Source organism: Pectinophora gossypiella, chromosome 20 (assembly GCF_024362695.1).
Source record: "Pectinophora gossypiella chromosome 20, ilPecGoss1.1, whole genome shotgun sequence".
NCBI lineage: Eukaryota > Metazoa > Arthropoda > Insecta > Lepidoptera > Gelechiidae > Pectinophora > Pectinophora gossypiella.
Window position 1 is genome coordinate 10408435 of NC_065423.1, and position 23077 is coordinate 10431511.

The 23077-nt window shown below is 37.2% G+C and overlaps 1 protein-coding gene across 4 annotated transcripts in view; it reads left to right on the forward strand.

The window, feature by feature from the left end:
- LOC126376186 (unconventional myosin-XVIIIa) overlaps positions 1-23077 on the forward strand; it is a 338390-nt gene that overhangs the window by 96125 nt on the left and 219188 nt on the right. For 2 of the 4 annotated variants that reach the window (XM_050023407.1, XM_050023406.1), the window contains exon 2: positions 9370-10434. The exons of the other annotated variants lie outside the window; for them this stretch is intronic. In XM_050023407.1, the coding sequence (XP_049879364.1) occupies positions 9466-10434 (969 nt within the window). In that variant the 5' untranslated portion in view covers positions 9370-9465. The remainder of the gene's footprint in view (positions 1-9369; positions 10435-23077) is intronic. 4 annotated transcript variants of the gene reach the window in all.

A 23077-nucleotide genomic window follows, 5' to 3' on the forward strand; every position in this document is an offset into this window, starting at 1 on the left:
TGTACAGGTTCTTGTCGCTTCTTCGCTGTGATTTTAATTGGTTTTTAGCCGAGTATCATCTCAAGACTAATTTATTAATGGAACCTATCTTAGTCATCATACATAACTTATAAATACATATTATTAATAAATACATATTATTATACTACTACACAAAAAAAAAGTTTTCATCTCGAGCTCCTCCGTGCTTCGGAAGGCACGTTAAGCCGTTGGTCCCGGCTGCATTAGCAGTCGCTAATAACCACCAATCCGCACTGGGCCCGCGTGGTGGTTTAAGGCCCGATCTCCCTATCAATCCATAGGGAAGGCCCGTGCCCCAGCAGTGGGGACGTTAATGGGCTGATGATGATACTACTACACTACAGTAGATAGGTATACTATTGAGATAATTTATATAACATAAGCTCACGACTGTATCCCAATTGGGGTAGTCAGAGATGCCACGTACAGTCATGAGCAATATAATGTACCCACTTTAGGACTCTGTCGCACTAACATATTTGACATTTAGTGAGACTTACAGTTCAATTTGTCAATAAAGTTAATGTGACATGGTACCAAAGTGTATACATATTAATGCTCGTTACCGTACATACGTGGTGTCGCGGGATATTCTTTTCTACGTTATGTTCTATGTTGTTGTAGTATCTTCAACTTACACCAGGGTTGATGAGGTTGGTAATTCACCTCACAACCCACACGATAGTAGTAATAATAGATCAAAACCTAGGGTTTCTGTCTGATGGTCTCTTAAGATTTGTTGATTTCCCATACAACTTACTTTTGGCTTTGTCTCATCATCGCCAGCCCATCAATGTCCCCACTGCTGGGGCACGGACCTTCCCTATGGATGGATAGGGAGATCGGGCCTTAAACCATCACGCGGGCCCAGTGCGGATTGATGGTTATTAACGACTGCTAATGCACCCGGGACCAACGGCTTAACGTGCCTTCCGAAGCACGGAGGAGCTCGAGATGAAAACTTTTTTTTGGTGGTCACCCATCCTATGACCGGCCTTTGCGAAAGTTGCTTTACTTCAACTATCGCAGACCGAGCGCGTTTACCGCTGCGCCACCGAGCTCCTCTGGCTTTGTCTATTTGTGAATATTATTTTTAAGTTTTTTTTTTGAAGTTCTGTTTTATGTAAGTAAGTTTTTTTTTGTTTGGTAATAACGCAACGAGAACATAGATTGAAGATAGACAAGACAAATTCAATTATCTATCTATACTACGACGTAACATATTGCGATACAAGTAAAGATAACATAATCTTATAAACAGATCTTATAAAACGATCTTATAAATCGTTCCTCATCATCTCGTGATTATTAACTGGGTAATTTGTTTATCAATATATTTGAGATACGCTAAATATACTATTATGTTTAAGTTTTTATGATAATGTATTAATAATTCCGTTTTTTGTTGTCATTCGGTTTGAGTTGATTAGATTGGGCGATATATTTTCTCAACGAGTTTTATTAAATGTATTTTGATTTTTTTTTCTGTCTTGTTAGTTATCATCTTCGTATCAAAACATTCTTATTATTTTGTGACTCTGCCCATCCCATTTGGAATTACAGGCGTTAATTTACATATACGAGTATGTATGTTTATATAAGAGTTACATAACCAATAATCGAACTGTTTACATTTTAGAGTCATAAATCTAAAACCTACTTATTTCGTTTTGAACTTTGTATAATTTCTATATATCTTCAAGTAATGTTTCGTAATTAAACTCTATAATAAGCGTCAGTGGTGTGCTGTTCTAGGGAAATTTCCCAAAGTGGGAATATTCCTGTTGTAAAACTCTTTAGTAGGAAACTCTTTATAGACGCTGAATGCTTTTTTTTACAAATTGAAATAAAAATATAAAAAACTATACTTTTAAATGGAGATCTTATTTCGGCAAAGTTTATTTTGGTGCAATAAATTGTATTTGTTTTGTATTGTATTGTAAGTTTCAGCTGATGCCTAAAACAGACTGAAGCCTGTGCTATAGGCATCAGCTACCATCTCAGTGTTCATCATCATTAATTTAAAAGCCACACTCTTTTCTGTCAGTACTATTCAGAGGCGGAGGACAGGAGTCCTAGTACGGCGGGCGGGCGGAGGGCAAGAGGGAAACCACTGCCCTATTTTTCCCTAAAAAAGTAGCATGGAAAATGCTGCACCGACAAGAGCGTGGCTCTTAAATTGATGATGACTCTTGTCGGTGTAGCATTCTACTATGTCTATGAAGGCCATTTCTTTGACTTCCTTATAAGACACGATGTTCGACTTCTGTCTCTTTCTCTTTCAACTCTTTCATTTGTTCCATGTAAGCTCTTCTTGGTCTTCTCTCTACACCTATCTATATCTATGTATCCTTAGTGTTGTTTCTGTGTGGTGCTGGAGTGCAGTAGATAACGCAGCATCGTATAATTTATTGTGCAAGTAATTTTTGAGTAAACTATATGTACCTACATGATTTAAGAAATAAAAGAAATCTTTTTTTTAGAACAATATAATACAATGTATTACATTCTTGACATAGATTCGTGAAACAAGCTTAGCTTAATGTTTGATAACATTTCGATAGTTAAAACAAAACTAATAAAATTTATAAATATCTTTATTGTAGTCAGTACTTTGATCCTATCTGTCTAAAGGCAAGGTAGGAAATCTCTATTTTACATAATTTTTGCGCGTTTTCGGTGGTGTGGGTCTCTCAGACGACGCCCTGAGCCGAGGTTCGCGCCCAACTGGGCACCCCCGGGCTTGTTGTCTTAAACGTTGTACCGGGTGAGAGCCTTCAGCGCTCCCCATTTCTCAAGTAGTTAATGCCATCTGCGGAAAATCTACAATAATAAGTCATGTCAAAAAAAAAAGGTGGTGTGGGAACATTCCCTTGAACGGTACAGCACTGCATAGTGTAGTTTCAACAGAGAACCATTAAAATATCGTATGTCGGTAATCGAATTATAAGCTATACGAACCTACATTCCAATTTCGATGTGGTTTATAGTTGTTTACGAATAGATACAGTTATTCATTAAAGTAACGGAGAAAATGTGTGAAGGATATTCGATACAGGGGTTTGATCTTTAACGCATTGATGTGCAGTCACCATCAGCCCATTAACGTCCCCACTGCTGGGGCACGGGCCTTCCCTATGGATGGATAGGGAGATCGGGTCTTAAACCATCACGCGGGCCCACTGCGGATTGATGGTTATTAACGACTGCTAATGCAGCCGGGACCCACGGCTTAACGTGCCTTCCGAAGCACGGAGGAGACGAAAACTTTTTTTTGTGGTCACCCATCCTATGACCGGCCTTTGCGAAAGTTGCTTAACTTCAACAATCGCAGACCGAGCTATTTTATTTATTAAATGGATCACTTACAGCTATACACCTTAGCCGCGATTCCTGCGGACACCTCCGAATTTTATTTTCAGTTATACCCGTCATTTTCTTATCCGCCGAAAAGTAAAGGGATGGATGATTGACAACTGTTAACTTTAAATTTATTTTAAGAGTTAATGAATTAATAAACCAGGTGAATAACATAGCCATCTCGCTGTCACTTAATTCTGTCGGGTTATTGGCCAATATAAAATTTTAGAAGGGTAATCAAACTACCTAAAATTGACGTGTGTCCCGTAAATTTTATGCCCGTTCCTTTCCTTTTCAGTGAATAAGAAAATGACAGGTATAACTTAAAATAAAATAAGATGGTGTGTACTGGAATCAGCACCAGTATATATTCCCGGGTTCGAATCCCGGTGGGGACATATCACAAAAAATCACTTGATCCCTAGTTTGGTTAGGACATTACAGGCTGATCACCTGATTGTCCAAAAAGTAAGAAGATCCGTGCTTCGGAAGGCACGTTAAGCCGTTGGTCCCAGTTATTACTTACTGATGTAAGTACGTAGTCGTTACTTGAGTCATGTATAACTTTGTAGTTCACACAGTATTTAGAACACGCACCGCAACGAATGTCCACTCGTAGTGCGCGTGCGTCTTTGTATTGCTCCAAGTTTGTTGTAACGGTTGGCAATATTTGAATTGTTCATACACTACCTTTACTTACAAATCCTAATAGTTTACAAGAAACTTCAATACTTATGTTATCGTTCGTTTCAATACGTTTACCCGTTTTAAGCCGGGACCAACGGGTCCCGGTTACTACTTACTGATGTAAGTAAGTAGTCGTTATATGAGCCATGTCAGGGGGTTTTGGCGGCTCAATAATAACCCTGACACCAGGGTTGATGAAGTTGGTAATTAATTGGTGTGGGTTGTGAGGTGGATTACCAACCCCATCAATCCTGGTGCCAGGGTTATTATTGAGCCGCCATAGGCCCCTGACATTACTCATGTAACGACTTCGTACTTACATCAGTAAGTGTTAAACATTCTTAAGATTCGTAGATTTTTAAGACATAGATTTTATATCCTCTCTGCCCCGTTCAAGCCTTTGCCTTGGGATCAAATCAGGATTAAGTTGCTTAACAGAGATGTCAATTAGGAAACCGATGTTGCTCCTCAATACTCAATATTATCTGATCTTCAGTGTACCGGTCACGATACATCACTCCTTAGAGGATTGACGAGTCACACCTCGCGGTTGGTTTCCATTGTCACACGTCATCCATTAAAAAATTGACGTCGACAAAAACACAGTGTTGAATACGGTTTTCCTCAGAATTATTATGCTTTCGGTCTTTCCTGGCGCGTTAAAAAGGCCACATTGAAGCATTTCAACAAAGACAGCAGAATTGCTATCTGACAATTATTGACATTGCGCACTTACTTTTGTATGCGCAAATGTCAAATTGCAATATTGCTTTTTAGATGAATTGTTTCAATGTGGCCTTTTTATCCCCCCAGGTTTACAAAAATGGGGCAAATTATGTAATCTAACTGTCACCTTAGATGCGTTGTATGTTATACAATACACCGATTATATTTTTTTTTCATTAGGGGAGCTTACAGCCTTACTTACTAAGTAATAGATCTTATAAATATTTAAATGCCAAAAAACAAAAGTGCTTACTTAAGATACCTAAGCTATATATTTTTAAGGTTGAAATTCTAGTAAACAACATGGCGTTGTTATAGTAATTATTTTTTAAATATGATCATAATAACTAAATCAGTGTTGCCAGGATCGGCTTCACTATAAAAATACATGATCTCACTTCTCTAATCTCTCCTCTCCTATTCGACACGTTGTTTTAATCTCGTTCCATAAACAACTTAAGTGTATGTTATGTATGATGTATTTATTATTATTATGTATGTCATTTCCATATCTCGGGCCTATGGAGCCGAAGCCAACACGTAGAGGCCCCTTAAGACAATTTAATCTAAATGTGATGTGACACCAACCGGCGATTATCCCTGTATGCACTATGGGAGTGCACCCAAAGACAATCCCCGGTCCGTGTACGACTATTGCAGATTATGGGAACCAAGGGAACTGGGCTATGAGAGACTATGGCGCCTGCTCGACCAATGTTAATAACAAATATATTATTTTTATTATCTATTTTCGATCTTTTTGTCGTACGAAAATGGAAACCCACTTTATGACGTAACGGTAACGTTCAATATGATAGTCCACATGCGATTGGTGTCAGCCGAATTTGCATCCACTATTGACCAACATGTGTGTTTGTTTGTTTGGTTTATTATCTACTAGCGACCCGCCCCGGCTTCGCTCGGGTGCAATGCTGAGGAAAAAATGAAATTATTTAGTAAGTTATTTAATGAGTAAGCACTAAGCACTATTTGAATTTGCGAGAAAAGCTACTATTCATATTGTGTTATCACAATAATTATGATAACAGTCACTTACGTGGTTTCGTCGAGAATGAAATGCGTACAACTACAACATTATCTGTATACAAAGCGTCATTCATTACGGTGGTATATTTATCTGTTTTTTTAAGACTACATCAAGATAAGAAATTAAAATTAGTAAAGCAAATAGTCTTAACTTGCAAGGTTTTTTGTTTGTTTACCTACGGATTTGATCGCAATATACAGGGTGTTAGTGACTTCGCAACAAAAATTTCGAGGGATGATTCAGACTATGATTCTGAGTAGTTATCAAGTGGAACTTTCCGTCGCCAAAGTATTAAACTAAAAATAATTTAAAAAACACTAAAATTTTCATGAATTTCTGACAGGAAATTGCACGTGATATCAACTCAGAATCATGGTCTGAATCATATCCCTCAGTATTTGTTACGATGTCACTAATATCCGCAGGCTACCTTTACGTACTTGTACGGGTATAAGTGACATCGTACCGATTACTGAGGGGGATGATTCAGCTCAGTATTCTGAGTTAATATCAAGTAGAATTTTCCATCGCAAAAGTATAGAGTTGAAAATTTCGCTTGATATTTTTAACTTAGATTCATGGTCTGAATCATCCCCCTCAGTATTCGTTACAATGATCAAATTCACGGTATCGTTTTCTCGTTCATAATAATAATAATATAGTTGATAAGGATTTTTGTTTTTATAGCAGTCACCAGTGTTTAGGGAAACTCACAAAGAGAAAATATCGTTGATAACTTCAACTACTTAATCAACTCCTCAAAAGTACCAACCATAAAAAAATACACATAAATAAACTACGCGTATTTCCCGCCGGAGGAGTGTCTGTGAAATTAAATTTGCTTCGAACTCGGCATACTTCTCTTGCTTCATCCACATTCATCAATCGTTTCATACACGCACCATTGAAAGTAAGAGCAAGTGATATTGAAAGTAAAAGTTGCTAATGTTACAGAAAGCATTTGGCACTAGGCAACTGATAAATATTCATGCTATGTGTGTCAATGTAGGATTATGAGTAATACGGGTCCCAGCCCACACTTGGTCTGACTTGAGCATTATTAATCGTTGCAGTCTGTAGGCAAATACTTGCTTGGCTGGCTTTTCGTCTGGGTAGTTTGTAATGTCTGAATAATGTTATTTTGAATCGAGATATTTACTGCAATGACATTTGCAATTTTTAGCAGAATTGAATTCTGGACGCCTAATCTGATTGACTAAGAAACATTAATTGTATTTTTTTTCTTCTATCATGTGGGTTGTGAAGTAGATTACCAACATCGTCATCCCTGGTGTCAGGGTTATTATTGAGCCGCCCAAAGATACCCCTAACATGACTCATGAGTCATATCTCCCGGGTACTACATATTTACTTAAGTATCTATAACTATTACGGCTCTTAGCCGTAAAATCACCTCCACCAACCCGCAGTGGAGCAGCGTGGTGGAGTATGCTCCATACCCACTCCTATTTATTGAGGGACGCATGTGCTCAGCAGTGGGACGTATATAGGCTGTTTTAATTATCCATTTTATTTTTATTTACTTAACTACTTACGTAACTATTTACTTAAGTACGCAGTAACCAGGATCGACTGCTTAAAAGAACATTTTCTTTTTTCTATTTAACTTATGAATTTTAATAAAAAAAAACGTAATAATGGGGCCGATATTTTAGGCACATTTTTATATGACGCCATAGTGTGCTTTTTCATACAAATTCAATAGTAAATTTGTGTTTTGACGTTTAGTAAAAAGTAACTGATTTGTCTAGTTGGAAACTAGCCTATTTTAGAGATCAGAAAGTGATTATGTTGATTATTTCCTCTACGGGATTAGAACCGAGGTTCTCCGGGGAACTTCACTAACAAACTAAAGATCTATTTTTTCAAGAATAACGTAAAAGCATTATTATCATGATAGAAAGCAGAGGCCCTAGAGTTGGCCCCTGCGTTAATTCAGTTATCACCAAGTCAATATTTGGATAGTTTATCTTCCACCAAGCAGACGTGGGAATGAGAGTACCTTTCTATATTTGTAGGGCAGGTAGTAGATACACAATTCGTGTTCACAATTCAGAAGACAGCTTGCAGCCATTGATTTCTTTAACAATTCATTCATTTAGCAATTCATTTATTGAGAACGTCCATCGCTTGTGAACATTCCGACCAGCGTAATTGTTTTTCTATTTTAATTGTCAATTTCTTTAAGTTTTGAGTCAGATGTTTTTGTATTGTTATAGTATGTGGCATCCTTTTATAATAAATATTTTCTTTCTTTTATTAATTTCTTGTTCGGTTGATTGAGGGGAGGCCTGTGCCCAGCATGGGACGTATGTATACTGCTGCGGCTGTTTATGTTTATGTCGTGTTATTCATTTCATTCATTTTGATATAAGCGTCCTTGATACTAACGACCTCCATGGTTAATTATCCATAGGTTTCGGATTCGAAACCCCGCGGGGACATGTCACAAAAATCACTTTGCGATCCCTAGTTAGGCTAAGAAATTTCAGTCTGATCATCCATTTGTCCGAAAGTAAGATGATCCGTGCGTCAGAGGGCACGTTAAGCAATCGGTAACTATTTACTTAAAAGTATGTACGTAGTTGTTACATTTTGGTTTATTTCCCGTCTCAACGTTCAGATGTTAATTAATATTAAGTACTAATAGATGTGCAAGATTAGATTGATCGAAGTTAGTGTTGCAAAACGGTTAGGTAACTGAATAAATGGTTCTTGTAGCAAAAAGTAACAGCTGATTTAATAATTCTATCGATTTTAAGGAACTTACTAATTTTATTGAGGATAGGTATTTGAAAATAAGGTTAATAACGTTAAATTGATCTTTTTTTTCGTCTTTTGCCGGAAATATATATTATAGCTTTGTTAAGGTATAAAATATGGAGGCTTATCAAATAAAAGAATTACATGGGAAATGTGTTAATTGGTTGAGTCCTTAACTTTACTTTTAGCATCGTTTTGTCCTTAAGTTATGTTAATACGATTAACGCCTTGAGAATTCTTGAACACGTCTTGAAGTAAGATACTCTTTCTAATATATTCTACGAGGCTCGTATTTCACGGCATCATAATTCCAACACTAATCGGAGCCAATTTACTGTAACATGTTCCTAAAATGATTGCGTGCAGAAAGTGCCGCGTGGTTGGTGTTATGTCCCGGTCACGAGGTGAAGGGAGCCTAATGTTTGACACTACTTGACATGACATGCCTTATTGGCTGCTAATATTTCACGTGTGAAGAGAAAATCACAGGAATTCCAACATTTGAAACAAAGCTAGCTTATTAGTCAGACAAATCGGCAGTGGGCGTAACGGGAAACACAGCTTAGTTTTTGCAAGTCTCACAAGATCAAACAGTTAACCATATTTTGGTACCAGACCTGACAAACACGACCACGAATAATCACGATTTACCATATTCACGATCCATTGATATACCCTAACGATCTCTATATCGCGCCGATCTGCACTGAACCATCATAACTCGAGCAAATCTCGTTGCGCAGTGACATTCGCTATGATCCTGTCCATAAAGCTTCAACTCTGACCCTAGAAAATGCCAAACGTGGCTAATAACCGGCGTGAGAACGGAAAATAGAAGAATGTTCCACGTGCAAGGTTCGTTCGAGCAGTCGCTGCGCGGCGGTGACGACATCTCGCCCAGCGGCAACAAGACCCTTGCCGCGCTCGCCAAGATCCACCGTCACTGCACCGGCAAGGCACACGCCAACGGCTGCATCGACCACAAGCACAACCCTCTTGCTAAATCCGATTCCAACACAAGCCTCCAGTCGAAGAAATCCTTCCGCAGCGAATGTTTCATTGAAATCAAGGAGGCCGACAAATCTCCAAACAATTTTCCGAAAAATTGTGACGGGTTCACAAAGAGCTTCAGCAACAGCACCAGCTCATACGAAGGCCACAGCGACACAGACTCTGAGAACACTTTCAAGAGTCGCTCCGAGCAGAATAAGGCAGCAGATCCGTGCGAGAGACTCTTCACTCAAAACACAAAGGCATCTTTAATGAAAACTGCTCGGATGAGATACGCTGATGATAGCATAATTTCTTCACTTCGTGATGAAATTGATGGTGAGAAGAAGGCCTTCAACAGAACTCCTTTGCGAGCTAGTTATAGAGAACCGAGGAAATCTGCTGTGGTTACTATTGAAGAAGTAAAATCAGATGGATCTAATAATGATGAAGAACTGGCTAACGCTGTCTTATTCGATGAAAAAAGAAAGACTCCCACGCAAACTAAAGCTAGCGTGCAGCGTAAGGCCAATGGAAATGCCGTTGCTAATGGAAAAAGTCCTGTGAACGGAACTAAACCTCCATGGCGAGGTACAGGCAAGAACGGTATAGCAACGGAACCTTTTGTAAGACAGCTGTCTCTTCGAGGCAGCGTGAGGAAGAAGAATCCCAAAAATGATGGGATACCATGGCGGAGGCTCTACGAACTTTCGCTCTGGAGAAAGTGTGGAGTGAGCTTCACCGCTGTGGGCGCCGACACGGAACGCGCCCTCCTGCGACCATGGACGGAGATGTCTGCGCAGTCACATCCACCATCGGTAAGAACTTTTTCATGTAGCCATTTCGATTTTTCATTACGGTTAAGTATAATCAAGAACCATAGTACTTTTAAATTTTTCTTGAAAAATATTGTCTAAAGCGGCCTTGAGTGTGAAAGTGGAATGTCTGATTATTCAAATCAGATAAAGAACGTGAAGATAAGTATTTTTCTGATGTAAATTACAATTTTCCTTTGCGTGTATCCATACTATTACAATACAATAATGATTCCACTCCATTTCTTCAGCTACTTACTATTTATAGATTTGATGTTTTAAAATTCATCGTTTCACTTTCACGCAATTCCTTTGTTTTCCATTTCGTTCGTCCTTTTGCAACTTTCCTCGCCAGATCGGTAACCAATGGTTCGTCAATTGAATGCGTGCCTCGGGCCCCGACTGCTCTTTCGTACTCCTCATATTTGGCTGGTGATTGCCCCCGATCGATAAGGTGCATGGTTCTGACGCCATAATGTCTCGGGTCAAGTAATGCGAGACACCTTGTTTGTACTTTAAATTGTTTATGCTTCCTTGAAGATAATGTAATACGCTTTGTGAAGTCTGTTAGATTCGGGTGATGGCGTGAGAGAACAATAGCCTTTTAAAGATCGATTTTGGAAATTAGAATATATTCTTCGAAACTTTTTTTATGTACAATGATTCTTGATAGGTTTGAAGAACTGTTTACATTTTCTCTGTGTTTATTAATTTACTAGCATATATCCCTATTTATATATAACGCCTTATATATTCTTATTATTGTTACCATTACACAATATTCTACTAAATGTCTTATCTGTAAACGCACCAATGTTTGTTTTCAGATAAAAGCACTTTTGTCCACGCTCTATATCCTTATTTACTCAACTTAGTACAAAAAAAAACACCTTTTCGCTTTCTATACCACTTTCGGTTTCCTACATCAGGGGTCACGCGTAAGGAGTCACCATATGAGGTAACAGTGACTGTTACTTCTGTTACCTGTAACTATTACAGTAATAGGTGGGTTGTTACCGCCGCTGGCGGAAGGAGGTCGTGATCAGGAGCTGTTACGGTTTTCACCGTGGGATCGTGGTTTACTTGCTTGTTTTGTTTTGATAATGTCGATTATGTTTTGATGTTGCACTGTGTAAAGGTGAATCTTCAGTTACAAATTCACTTTTGTCTTGGTTATTGTTAGATTTTGATTTCTGCGGTAGACTAAATTAAATTCCATCTTGAGTTTTTTTTTAGGTGATTGATCTGATCTTAGCATACGATATATCATCGCTTATGAAAACCAGGGAAGTACCTTTTTGTAAAATCATAGTCGGAAGTGATTTTTGTTAACAAAACCTCGTAATAGACAAGATAGGTTGAATACCAGGTAATGGTCACAATTTTTATCCGGATTGAAAGGAATCGAGGTTGAAGAAAATCACATCAGAATATGTGGTGGTTAGTTCCGGTAGATGCGATAACTGAAGTCCTGGTGGTACAATGGTAAACCTGGGACACACGGCTTTACCCTTGTCAGAATTTTTTTTAATCATTTTTTTGTTTGTAAGAGGTACACCCGTGTCGATATGAATCCATTCATATAGGAATACATGTTGTGCCGACCCCACTTAGAGTGGGATAAGGGCAGGAGGATGATTATAAAAATATACACCCGACCCCGAAAAGTGGCATTTTATAGACACGTTAGTGTTACAATTTAGCATTAATAAAATATACAATAAACCGGAAATGCTTATCATCGAAACTGCGTAACTTATTAAATTGCACAACGTAAACCTGCTAACCTTGGGTAATATTTTTTTTCTTCGTTTATCGGTTTTGCATAAATTGGTGTTACACTTTCTGTCGGCCATCGATTCTAGAATTTAATTAGTAATGTAATAATATTTCCATCAAAATATTTGTAAAAATAGTAGCCAGCAAAAAAATACTTTCAACCAAGATGGTTTAACCTCCTAAGACCGAGATTTCTAAACAATACTTAAACAATGGGGTTTCGATTTCAAAAGAACATTCGATGTACGGCTTTAAGTAAAAAGCTATCGAAATAGGCTCATAGACTGCCAAAAGTATGTTTCAATGGATAAACTGCTCTGAATTTTGTTTCTGTTTATCAATAAAAATGCAAGATTTCACAGCCGTTTAATTGAATATATTACAAATTGGCTCGTTCTTAGTGTGTGTCGCCTTATCGGGTAAATGCGTGCGGTCCGCCGTACTCCTTACTCATTAGACTAAAATAAGACCCAGAGGGGGTGAAGTAATTCTAGCAATTGGTGCGGGGCGGAGTATTACGATTCTATGCGTATTATTATTCTTTATTCTATGACTAGGGTTAACTTAACGCACTTTAAGAGTCAGTAGCCGATTAACATGCATCTCAGCTCAGTGGTCGCCGATATCCATATAAGCGACAAATCCCTTGCGCAGAGGCACCGATGTTGCTGATTTACAAACATAGTTACATAATACAGAGAGTGAGGCGCATGCTAATGAATTACCGATGGAACTTGTCTTTATAAAGGCACAAACAGACTTACCGTTGAATAAGGATGCGGTCGATCATATTATGCTGGTCTATATTTAGAATGACAAAGTTATGCATGATTGTGATGTTAGAGCAGATTACGTTAAGTGCGTATAATTCTTTTTGAACTTCAAAATTTAACATCTATACTATACCTAATACTTTTAGTGTGCGTGATAATTTATTATTCATTGAAAGTGTCTTGAAAAGAAAAATAATTCTATGTGTAAAGATCAAAGCAATACAGAAACGCAGTGTGCGTCCGACTCTACGATCCGTTTCATTAACACAGAAACATATAAATTAAATATGAAAATATTGTAACGCCATGCACGTAGGTGCAGAAACAACAACATAACATAAGCTCACGACTATATCCCTATTGGGGTAGTCAGAGGTACATCTGTAATCTCTCACCGAGCTTTCTGTAATTTTAGAAGTTGGTTTCTTATTTTTCGACATAAAGCAGAATAAATATCTACCTAATCTCATTACTGATTTCATAGTCATTTTTTAAGATAGTCAAGATCAACACTACTTCAAATAAATATGTCTTGCTACTTATGTTCTTTATGCAACGTAGCGTGGGTAATGATTTGTTGAGGCCAACACAATCGAGCCATGACAGTTACGCATGTTATTCAAATTGTTTTAAATAATCCACAGCCCAATTGTTTTAAATACTTTGTATAATAGTGTCATTTTCAAATCTTACTGCTGTCCCTGTCTCGACGGTTATATTAGTGTCGAAATCTAAATTAGTTTTTGAATCTTGCTCATTTTATCATAATTTTGTAATGTTTTCGGTGTTTGTTCGTGTTCGTTCTCAATTTTATTTTTACTGTCATTATTTTAGATTTCTGCAGAAACCTCCTAATTTTATTTTAAGTTATACCCGTCATTTTCTTATCCGTCGAAAAGAAAAGGAACGGATGATTGACAGCTGTAAATTTTAAAATGAATGAATAACCCGAGCTAATGAAATAGGCATCTCGCTAGTATGCAACCCGGTTGACGTGGGCTGTCAACTTAATTCTGTCGGGCCAATACATACATTTGGGAAGGTTGGTTTTTAAAATTCCTGCCTAAAATTGACGTGTGTTCCATATCTTTTATGCCTGTCGATTATCCCTCCCTTTCCTTTTCGGCGGATAAGAAAAGGACAGGTGTAACTTAAAACAACATTAGATGATGTCTACAGGAATCAGCACCATTGTCTCTTTATTGTTCTTAATAATGACATACGCCTACATAATCTTAGTCAACACTTTCACTTATTGTTTGTAATTCAACAGTCTTACGTCCTGTTTCATAGTGCAGAATGTTTAATTTATTTAGCATTTCTAAAGCAAAGCTATGACTTTTCCTTTGTGATTTATTGAATCACTGGCAACTCGCATTCGTCTAAGCAAACAATGCGTCGCAACCTCTCTAAACTCACGTCTAATCTCGCGTATAATTCGTCTCCTACTCACTAAATTGTATTGAGCAATTTTTTGAACGATTTCACATTGTCTCCTTGGCAATTCATTTAAAATTCCTCATTGTTTCTCGTTGTGTTTGTTGAGTGTAAAATTTGATTGGTTTTTGAACCGCAGAGTTGTACTATTATGTTAACAGCCTTCATACGACTTGCTACTGTACTCAGGCTGCTTTCCATCATCTTATGAGGAATGAGGTGTGACCACACTATAACATTGTGGGTTGGTTAAATTGCGTAGATAATTGAATTCTTTATTTAGGACCGTTTCTTGTATCCAAGCTTCGGCTAGTCTAAGGACATTTATCGCTTAAAGATGGCGACAATCTATATCGATTACCATTAAAGTTTTAATAGATGCTTTAATAGTTAATTCTAAAACAATACGTGTAATTGTTTACAATAATTGAATACCGTATATAGGCAATCACGACTAACATCAACTTGAGTAATTTATTGAAGACAAATGTTATATTGATGACCGATTAGCATAGTACTGTTTACCTGCATTCGTTAGCAATATAACTTCCTATATAGGGTAGGTGAAAGTACTCTTAGTCAGGGATGAACGCATAGATGAAGGTAAGTTATTTCCTAGCATACACTTTAGTACCATGTCACATTAAACTTATTAGACAAATTGAATCCAAAGTCGTAGTAAATGTCAAACGTGATAATGCGACAGGGTGCATTGTGCCGTTTGGACTGAAATAGAATTAACAAAAATGCTTCAACTTATTTCTTGTAGTCTTTATATAGACCTGAGAAAGTAATTGGTTGCTATTAATGACAAACGTAAAGATATTTCTAATGATTCAGATAAACCTTTCGAGTGAAAAATTAATATGTTAGTAATTATATGTAGCAAAATCAAATCAAATGAATTTATGTTATGTATTTTAAGCAGGTGTGTTATGGATATGAAATTTCGGATACGGATTGGATACGAATTTAAGTATGATTATTATACCGGATACGGTTACGGATAATAAATTATTTCGGATTATCCGTTAGGTTCGGATAATTTCGGTTACGGATATTATCTTTTTCATGAAATTCAAAAGTAAAATACAAATAGGTAATAAAGTGGTGTTATTTGTAACGACAAAAGAAGAAAAAAACAAACAATGCGCGCGGCTTGTGTGAAGCAGCGGCACTGGCAGCGGCCAGCCGATCAAAACAACTTGTCATAACGTGTCTCAATTAGGCTCCGCCCCTATCCGATATTATTTTTTTTTGCTCTGGCAACCCTACGGTTAAGTTGTAAACAAATTAGCTCTCGTAGTTTTTAATTATTTAAATTAATTTATCGTATATAAATTCATAAAAAACCAATTTCGTCATAATATTCTTATCATATTTTAACAATATTGTATAAATTTGTGTGGTTATAAGTGCTATAAGGCGTTTAAATTGTGATAAGTGTCTTTGTGTCAGTTAAACCGTTACAAACTCAAAAGTGCGTAATCTTTTCGGAATCTATAGTGCATTTTAAATACTTATTAAAGAATAACGATTATCAAAATTGTAAGTAACTACCACTCTTTCTTTGGTGGCTTCTCACTGACACGTTTTCTTTTCTTTTTGTTGCCTCTAAAACACTATGAGTACTATGTCTTCTATGACTACTCGCAGTGTGGCAGCTCGTAAGCTAGAAGATCAATTAAAGCTGACTTTACTAGAACTTAAGAATTCTAAAGCGTTATGTGAGCAGCTACTATCAGAGAGAGAGGATAGCGAGAAGGAGGTATTAGTCATACTAGAACAAAATAAACAATTAAAGAGTGAGATGGCGGCTTTACATCAGCGTTTAAATGATGTGGAAGACCAAAATGACCAGCTACAAAGAACGGTGCATGTGTTTGACCGGAGCTGCGATGAGTTTGAGACCGCCCTCAAGCGCACCGTTGTTCTGGAACGCGAGCTGCGCGACGCGCATAAACAAATATCGGACTTTGAACTCGCGGACAGTACTTCTAAAACGTCTCGGACACAATCGCTGTTTGACGAGCTGATCACAGACTCACCTGACTTGGTCCCTGCCGCCACCCCATCTCACGAGGTGTTGTGTTCAAAGAGTAACCTCACTTGTGACTCACCACAAGCATCAACTTCACACCACCACTTGTTTAATACGGGGCAACATCTATTGAACGAAATTAATACTTGTACCGTAACGTTAGAAAACCAAACAAAAAAATATGAGTGTGAAATTGATCAGCTCCAGGCACAGATAAAAAAACTGACAAAATCCTTAGAAAATATGACACTGGACTACGAAGTAGCTCAGAAAACTATTCGAAAGCACGAGCTGGCCGCTGATAAGTTAGTGAATTTGAGTTTTCACAACGCGGAACGCTTCGATTCACTAATTAATCGTCAGTATAGTTGCAATCATTCATCCTCGCAGACTGAGCGGCCTGCTCGTGTTTCCGAGTCCTCCCCGCTGTCCGCGCCCGCGCCGGCCTATCAGCTGGTATCGGCGGCGCAGGACTTGCTCCTCACACCAATTGTTAATGACAATAATACGTCCTTCTCGTCGGCGACCGGGCAGGCGGCGCCCGCGCCGGTAAACAAAGCGCAAAATATTGTTATGTTTAGTGACGAAATTGGCAAAACAATGGGTTTACAACTTAGCCATTTCTTGAGGCGGGCAGTAATTAATAATTGTATGCCGGGTGCCTCCTATTTAGACATTTTAAAAAGAATAATTTCTTATAATTTCTCGAAAAATAGTACAATCATAATCTTGGCCGGTAGGAGAGGTAACGCGAACAAAGAACTACTTTCCCATTATATTTCCTTACTTAACAGCCTACCGAATGTAGAACAAGTGATTTTGTTTGCATTGCCTTTCAGCCAAAGTCAGCTTAATTCCGAAAATAAGTTTAGGCATGATCTAAACCTGACATTGCATACTTTAGTATGCGATTATTATAATAAATTTCAGTTCATTGATACGAATTCCTATGTTAGGAATTTTTATTTGACCAAAGGTAGATATTACTATCTATCTAACTTTTACAAAAGACAAATAGCGAAGTCGCTATCCTTTTTTTTTACAATAGAATCAGCCAATTCGTTGGCTTTTAACGCGTCTGCTCCTATTGAGCAGCCTATTTTTATTTCTGACATTTGTAATTTAAATTAAATTTAATGACAACAGAGAAAAACTTTGGCTGTAGTAAGTTAAATGAGGACATATTAAATATAAAATGCAATAAGAAAAATACAAATGTAATCAACCTGGTACACCAAAACATACAAGGAATATTGGGCAAGGAACTTGAAATTGAACTTTTTTTAAACAGTAATTGTGTTGATATTATGTGCGTAACTGAACATTGGCTAAAAAAACATGAGTTCGTTTGCTTCAATAATCACCAGGTTGCCAGCTCGTACAGCAGGGAGACGGCTATCCGTGGCGGTTCATTAATATTAGTACGTAATTGTTTAAAATATAAGGAACGAACGGATATTGTAAGTCTCTCAGTTGAGCGAACTGTTGAGCTAGCCTGTATTGAACTCAGCCGGCTTATTGTATTGAGCGTATACAGACCCCCCGCTTCATCTTATGATCTATTTGAGAAAGTTATTGATGAAGCTTTATGCAAATTATGTAATAAAAGCAAACATGTTATCGTCTGCGGTGATTTTAATATTGATATTCTGGAAAATTGCTCATTAAGTACTACATTCAAATCTTTATTTCTGTGTTATAATCTTGTAAATCTTTTTTCAGAACCAACCCGAATCACGTCACAGTCCGCGAAATGTATCGATAATATTTTTAGTAACTTAGAACCTTGTGATAAATTAATAATTAATAAATTAAAGTCAGATCACTGTGGTCAACAAATATCTTTCAACTTATTTGTTGACCGCTCACTGAAAAAGGATGTTACATGCAATCCCATATCAAGTAGTCGTTTAGAACAATTCAAAGATAATATGTCAAACAAATTACCAGAACTTCCTTACTGTGATGACCCAAATTTGTTATATAACTCCCTATTTAATCTAACAAAATCGGAATTTAATAAAGTATTTAAGGCAAAAACAATTAAGAAAGCAGACACACCAATTTTTAGTGACTGGGCGACGGTAGGAATTTATAAGAGTAGAAACAGGTTGTATGAACTTTACGAAGAAAGAACATACAATCATAGCGTAGCTTTTCACGACTATGTAAAACAGTATTCAAAAGTTTTCAAACGTGTTTGCGTTACCGCGAAGGCAATGTTTGTTAGCAGTAAAATTAAAGGTAGCTCAGATATTATTAAAATGACTTGGAAAGTTATTAATAGCGAAACTGGGAAAGTCAAAGCACGCGATCTCGAGTATCAATTACAAATTGACGGTAAACTACTCACAAATGATAAGCAAGTTGCTGAAGCTTTTGAAAAATTCTTTACTGACATTCCATTTTCGACTACCAAGGACTTGAAGTCATCTCCTGCACTCGCTCAATCACTTGTAAGGGAGCACATAGATACGTCCAAAGTAGATAAACTAACATTTACACACGTGAGTCCTAGGGACGTCTTAAGAGCTTTTAAATCTTTAGAAATCAAAAAGACTGCAGATCTTCATGGTCTCTCTGTTAAAGTCATTAACTCCGTGATTGATTGCATAGCTCCCTATCTATCATGTATATTTAATAAATGTGTAGACAATGGTGTGTTTCCAGATTTAATGAAGCACAGTAAAGTCATTCCATTGTTTAAAGCTGGTAGTACTTCTGACCCTACTAATTTTAGACCAATATCTATACTACCCACGCTTAGTAAAATATTTGAAAAAATTTTATTACTGCAATTACTTCAACATTTCAATTTAAACAATTTAATGTCTAATAAACAATTTGGTTTCACAAAGGGTCGCTCAACAACCGATGCTGGTGTTGAGTTAATAAATCATGTTTTTCAGGCTTGGGAGGAGTCCAAAGATGCTATTGGTGTCTTTTGCGACCTTTCCAAAGCCTTCGATTGCGTTTGTCATGATATCTTGATCGCGAAACTTCGTCACTATGGAATAACTGATAATGCCATCGCTCTTTTGGAGTCATACCTTAGTGGCCGCGTTCAGAGGGTTGATGTGCATGGCTCCAGATCGTGTGGATCTAACGTCAGTATAGGCGTCCCGCAGGGCTCAATTCTAGGTCCATTTCTATTCCTAGTTTACATAAACGACCTACCTAGTCTTGTAAAACATGAAGTGGTGCTGTTTGCAGATGATACCTCCTTACTTTTTAAAGTAAAGAGACGACAAGATTCCTTTGACGATGTAAACAACGCCATTTCAGAGGTAGTGGATTGGTTTACTGTAAACAACCTGCTACTTAATGAAAATAAAACAAAATATGTTTATTTTACGTTATCGAATGTTAGTAGGCCCCTCGATTCTATTACTGTAAAAAATAAGGAATTGGACCTCACGGATACTGCTGTATTTTTGGGAATTACTTTGGACGCTAAGTTGCAATGGAGTCCTCATATTGATAAGTTGTCCAAAAGGCTCAGCTCAGCAGCATTCGCGGTCAAAAAAATTCGTTTAATAACCGATGTAGAAACCGCGCGATTAGTTTATTTTGCCTACTTCCACAGTCTAATGTCGTACGGCATCTTGCTGTGGGGTCATGCTGCAGATATGAACAGCATTTTTGTTCTGCAAAAGCGAGCCATTCGGGCGATTTACAAATTGGGACCCAAGATGTCACTTAGAAATAAATTTAAAGAAATTAATATTTTAACTTTGGCATCACAATATATCTTTGAAAACTTAATATATGTAAAAAAACATATAGGATTATTTGCAAAAAATAGCGATCGGCACATTGTTAATACCAGGAACAAAAATAAACTTGCTTTACAAGTCAGTCGATTACATAGGATTACTAAATCTTTTAAGGGGCAATGTATACGTTTTTACAATAAGATTCCCATTGACATTCAGAATTTGCCTTTCAACTGTTTTAAGACAGTAGTTAAACAAAAACTTTACAAAAAAGGTTATTATAAAGTTAGTGATTATTTAGAAGATATGAATGCATGGGATTAACTGTCTGAGAACTGATATTAGGCAGCTAAATTACTCAATTGTATACCAATATTTCATGTTTTATGTTTATTTTTATTTTTTTAAAGAACGTCTAGGGCCCTGTGCCGAGGTTTTTCTTGCAGCTTCTTTTCCCCGGCTATACAGGTTGTGAGAAGCTGCAGTAGTTTTAGGCGGATGAGACGTTCGTTATGTAAAATTGACGATTCAAAGTGTAACTATGTTACCTACTGAATAAAGATATTTTTGAATTTGAATTTGAATATCCGAAACTTTTGTTTCGGATACGGTTACGGTTACGGAGCAACATCCCTGGTTTTAAGATAAATATAACAAACTGTGTTGGTTCAGATGCATACAGAGTACAATAACACAAATACAATCAAGAAGACAAAGGTTGCGGTATTAGCGAGGTACTTAACGTTTCCAAAGTAATTAGAAGGGAGACGATATACCTAAATGCACCAAGGTCAAAAGTAATGTCAAGAATAATTTGCTCCTACACGAATAACTTAGACACAACTTACTACTAAAAGCGGGTTTGTGTTACTGTAGGCGATAAGCGATGAATAGATTGATTGGAAGAAGTATCTATCTAAGTAAAGGATGTGAAAGATGTAGTGACGAGAATTAAGAAAGGTGTGCTCACGTCGTTCGGAGTGTTCGGACACGTAAACAGAATGAAAGAAAAAAGATTAACAGAAACATTAATAAAGCATAGGTGAGTAATACCTATAGGCGAATGAGGAAGACCGCACACTTACCGCGATCAAATTCAGGATGTTTTATAGAAAGCCCAGAAAAAAATACTCTATACCGACGAGTATGTGTGAAGATTATATGAACGTGGCAGAAGTAAAAGTCTTCTTCTTTTCTACTCAATGGCAGACTTTATAGCACCCTCTCAGTATTTGGCTACGGAAATAGAATTGTCAGTAACAAGCATCAAGTCCTTCGCGTCAAGGTCAGACAGGCAGTCGCTTCTGTAGAAAACCGGAGCTGTCAAATCTTCAGGTTAGGTAATGATGATGAGTAGCCAGCATCAAGTCCATGAAGAAGTAAAAGTGCAGTGTCGAAATCGTAGTAATATAGCTCTCATAGCTCATATAAGTAGTCGTTACATGAGCCATGTCAGGGGCCTTTGGCGGCTCAATAGTAACCCTGACACCAGGGTTGATGAGGTTGGTACTCCACCTCACAACCCACACGATAGAAGAAGAAGTAATATAATCTACTCGGGGTTAACAATGAAACTTGAATGTGCTTGTTAATAAATTAATGTACATTTGTGTGATAAAGGTACGATTTTTTTTTAATTCTCTTATTTATGCTTACCCCAGCGAGAAGGCGTGATCTTACGTATGTATGAAAAGCTTATAATGGTGATAAAATTAATGATGATGATAGACACACCCATCTAGTCGCTGACATAACTCGCTGCTCGCATAGAGTCGACGAATACCAAAAGTTGCGCAAGCCAGCAGAAAGATGTAATTGTATGCGTGGCCAAAATAGCATGCATGCTTAATAGTACGCATTGTTAACTTGAATAAATTTATTGTGATGCCGTTTGTTGAGAAAATTGAATCGTAAATAAAGGTGCTGTGGGTATTAAGGACATTGTAAATGTAGTGGTTGGTAGAGATATAAGTAAAGTAGTTTGCAATGTGAGAAGCGATTTCTGACGGTTGTTCACTATTTTGATGTTAACAAAATGTTCAAATGCAGTGGGGCGTTAAAAACAAAAAGTCACTTTCATAAGCACTGATTATTTATTTAAATTGTCACATATAATTATAACAAACATATCACACGTATTGTGGCGGCGGGTGAAAAGACAGAGCGAGAATGATTAGAAAAGAATGAATTTAGCTCATGAATAAGTGTATTAATACTAAACAACAGTTACTTATTTACGGCCTTACAAATAAAACTGGTGTAACTTTTTATACCGATCATAACCTAAGAATAAGCGCAATCTACAAATAAACTTGGAATAACTTATACCTTAGGCTACTTACTATAGGCTCGCGTTTGGCCACAATATATTTGGTTTTGGTTTTGATTTGGTCTAGGGTGCATCACGCAAATTATAACGAGTTGGAAAAACAGATGACGGCAGAAGGTTCCAGTTCTTTGCTGTTCTCGTCAAAAAGGAAGAGGCAAAACGTTTAGTGCAGATTAATGGTATATCCACAACATAAGGATAAAATGGCCGCCGACGCCTAGTTGGAATTTGATTTATTTATATTAGGCTCATAAAACTAATACCGTGAGAATCGTAGGTTTTACCTTTTCTATCTAGCCAATAGACATTAACTTTGCCTTTAAAAGGATTCTAACCTCATTTGGACTTAGTATAACAAACAACTAGTCTGTTTTGGATGTAATTATCTTTCTAGATTTCACTAATTAATCGTCGGAGTTTTATCGTTATAATTAATATATTTTATTGCCGTTTCCTATTAGATGTATTTAATTATTAATATGTCTTCGTTTCTGCGTAGTGTGGTGTGTCAGCTCATTAGCGAAAGTCGTTCATAGTAATCTGGGTATGAGGTCGAGGAACTGCGAGACAA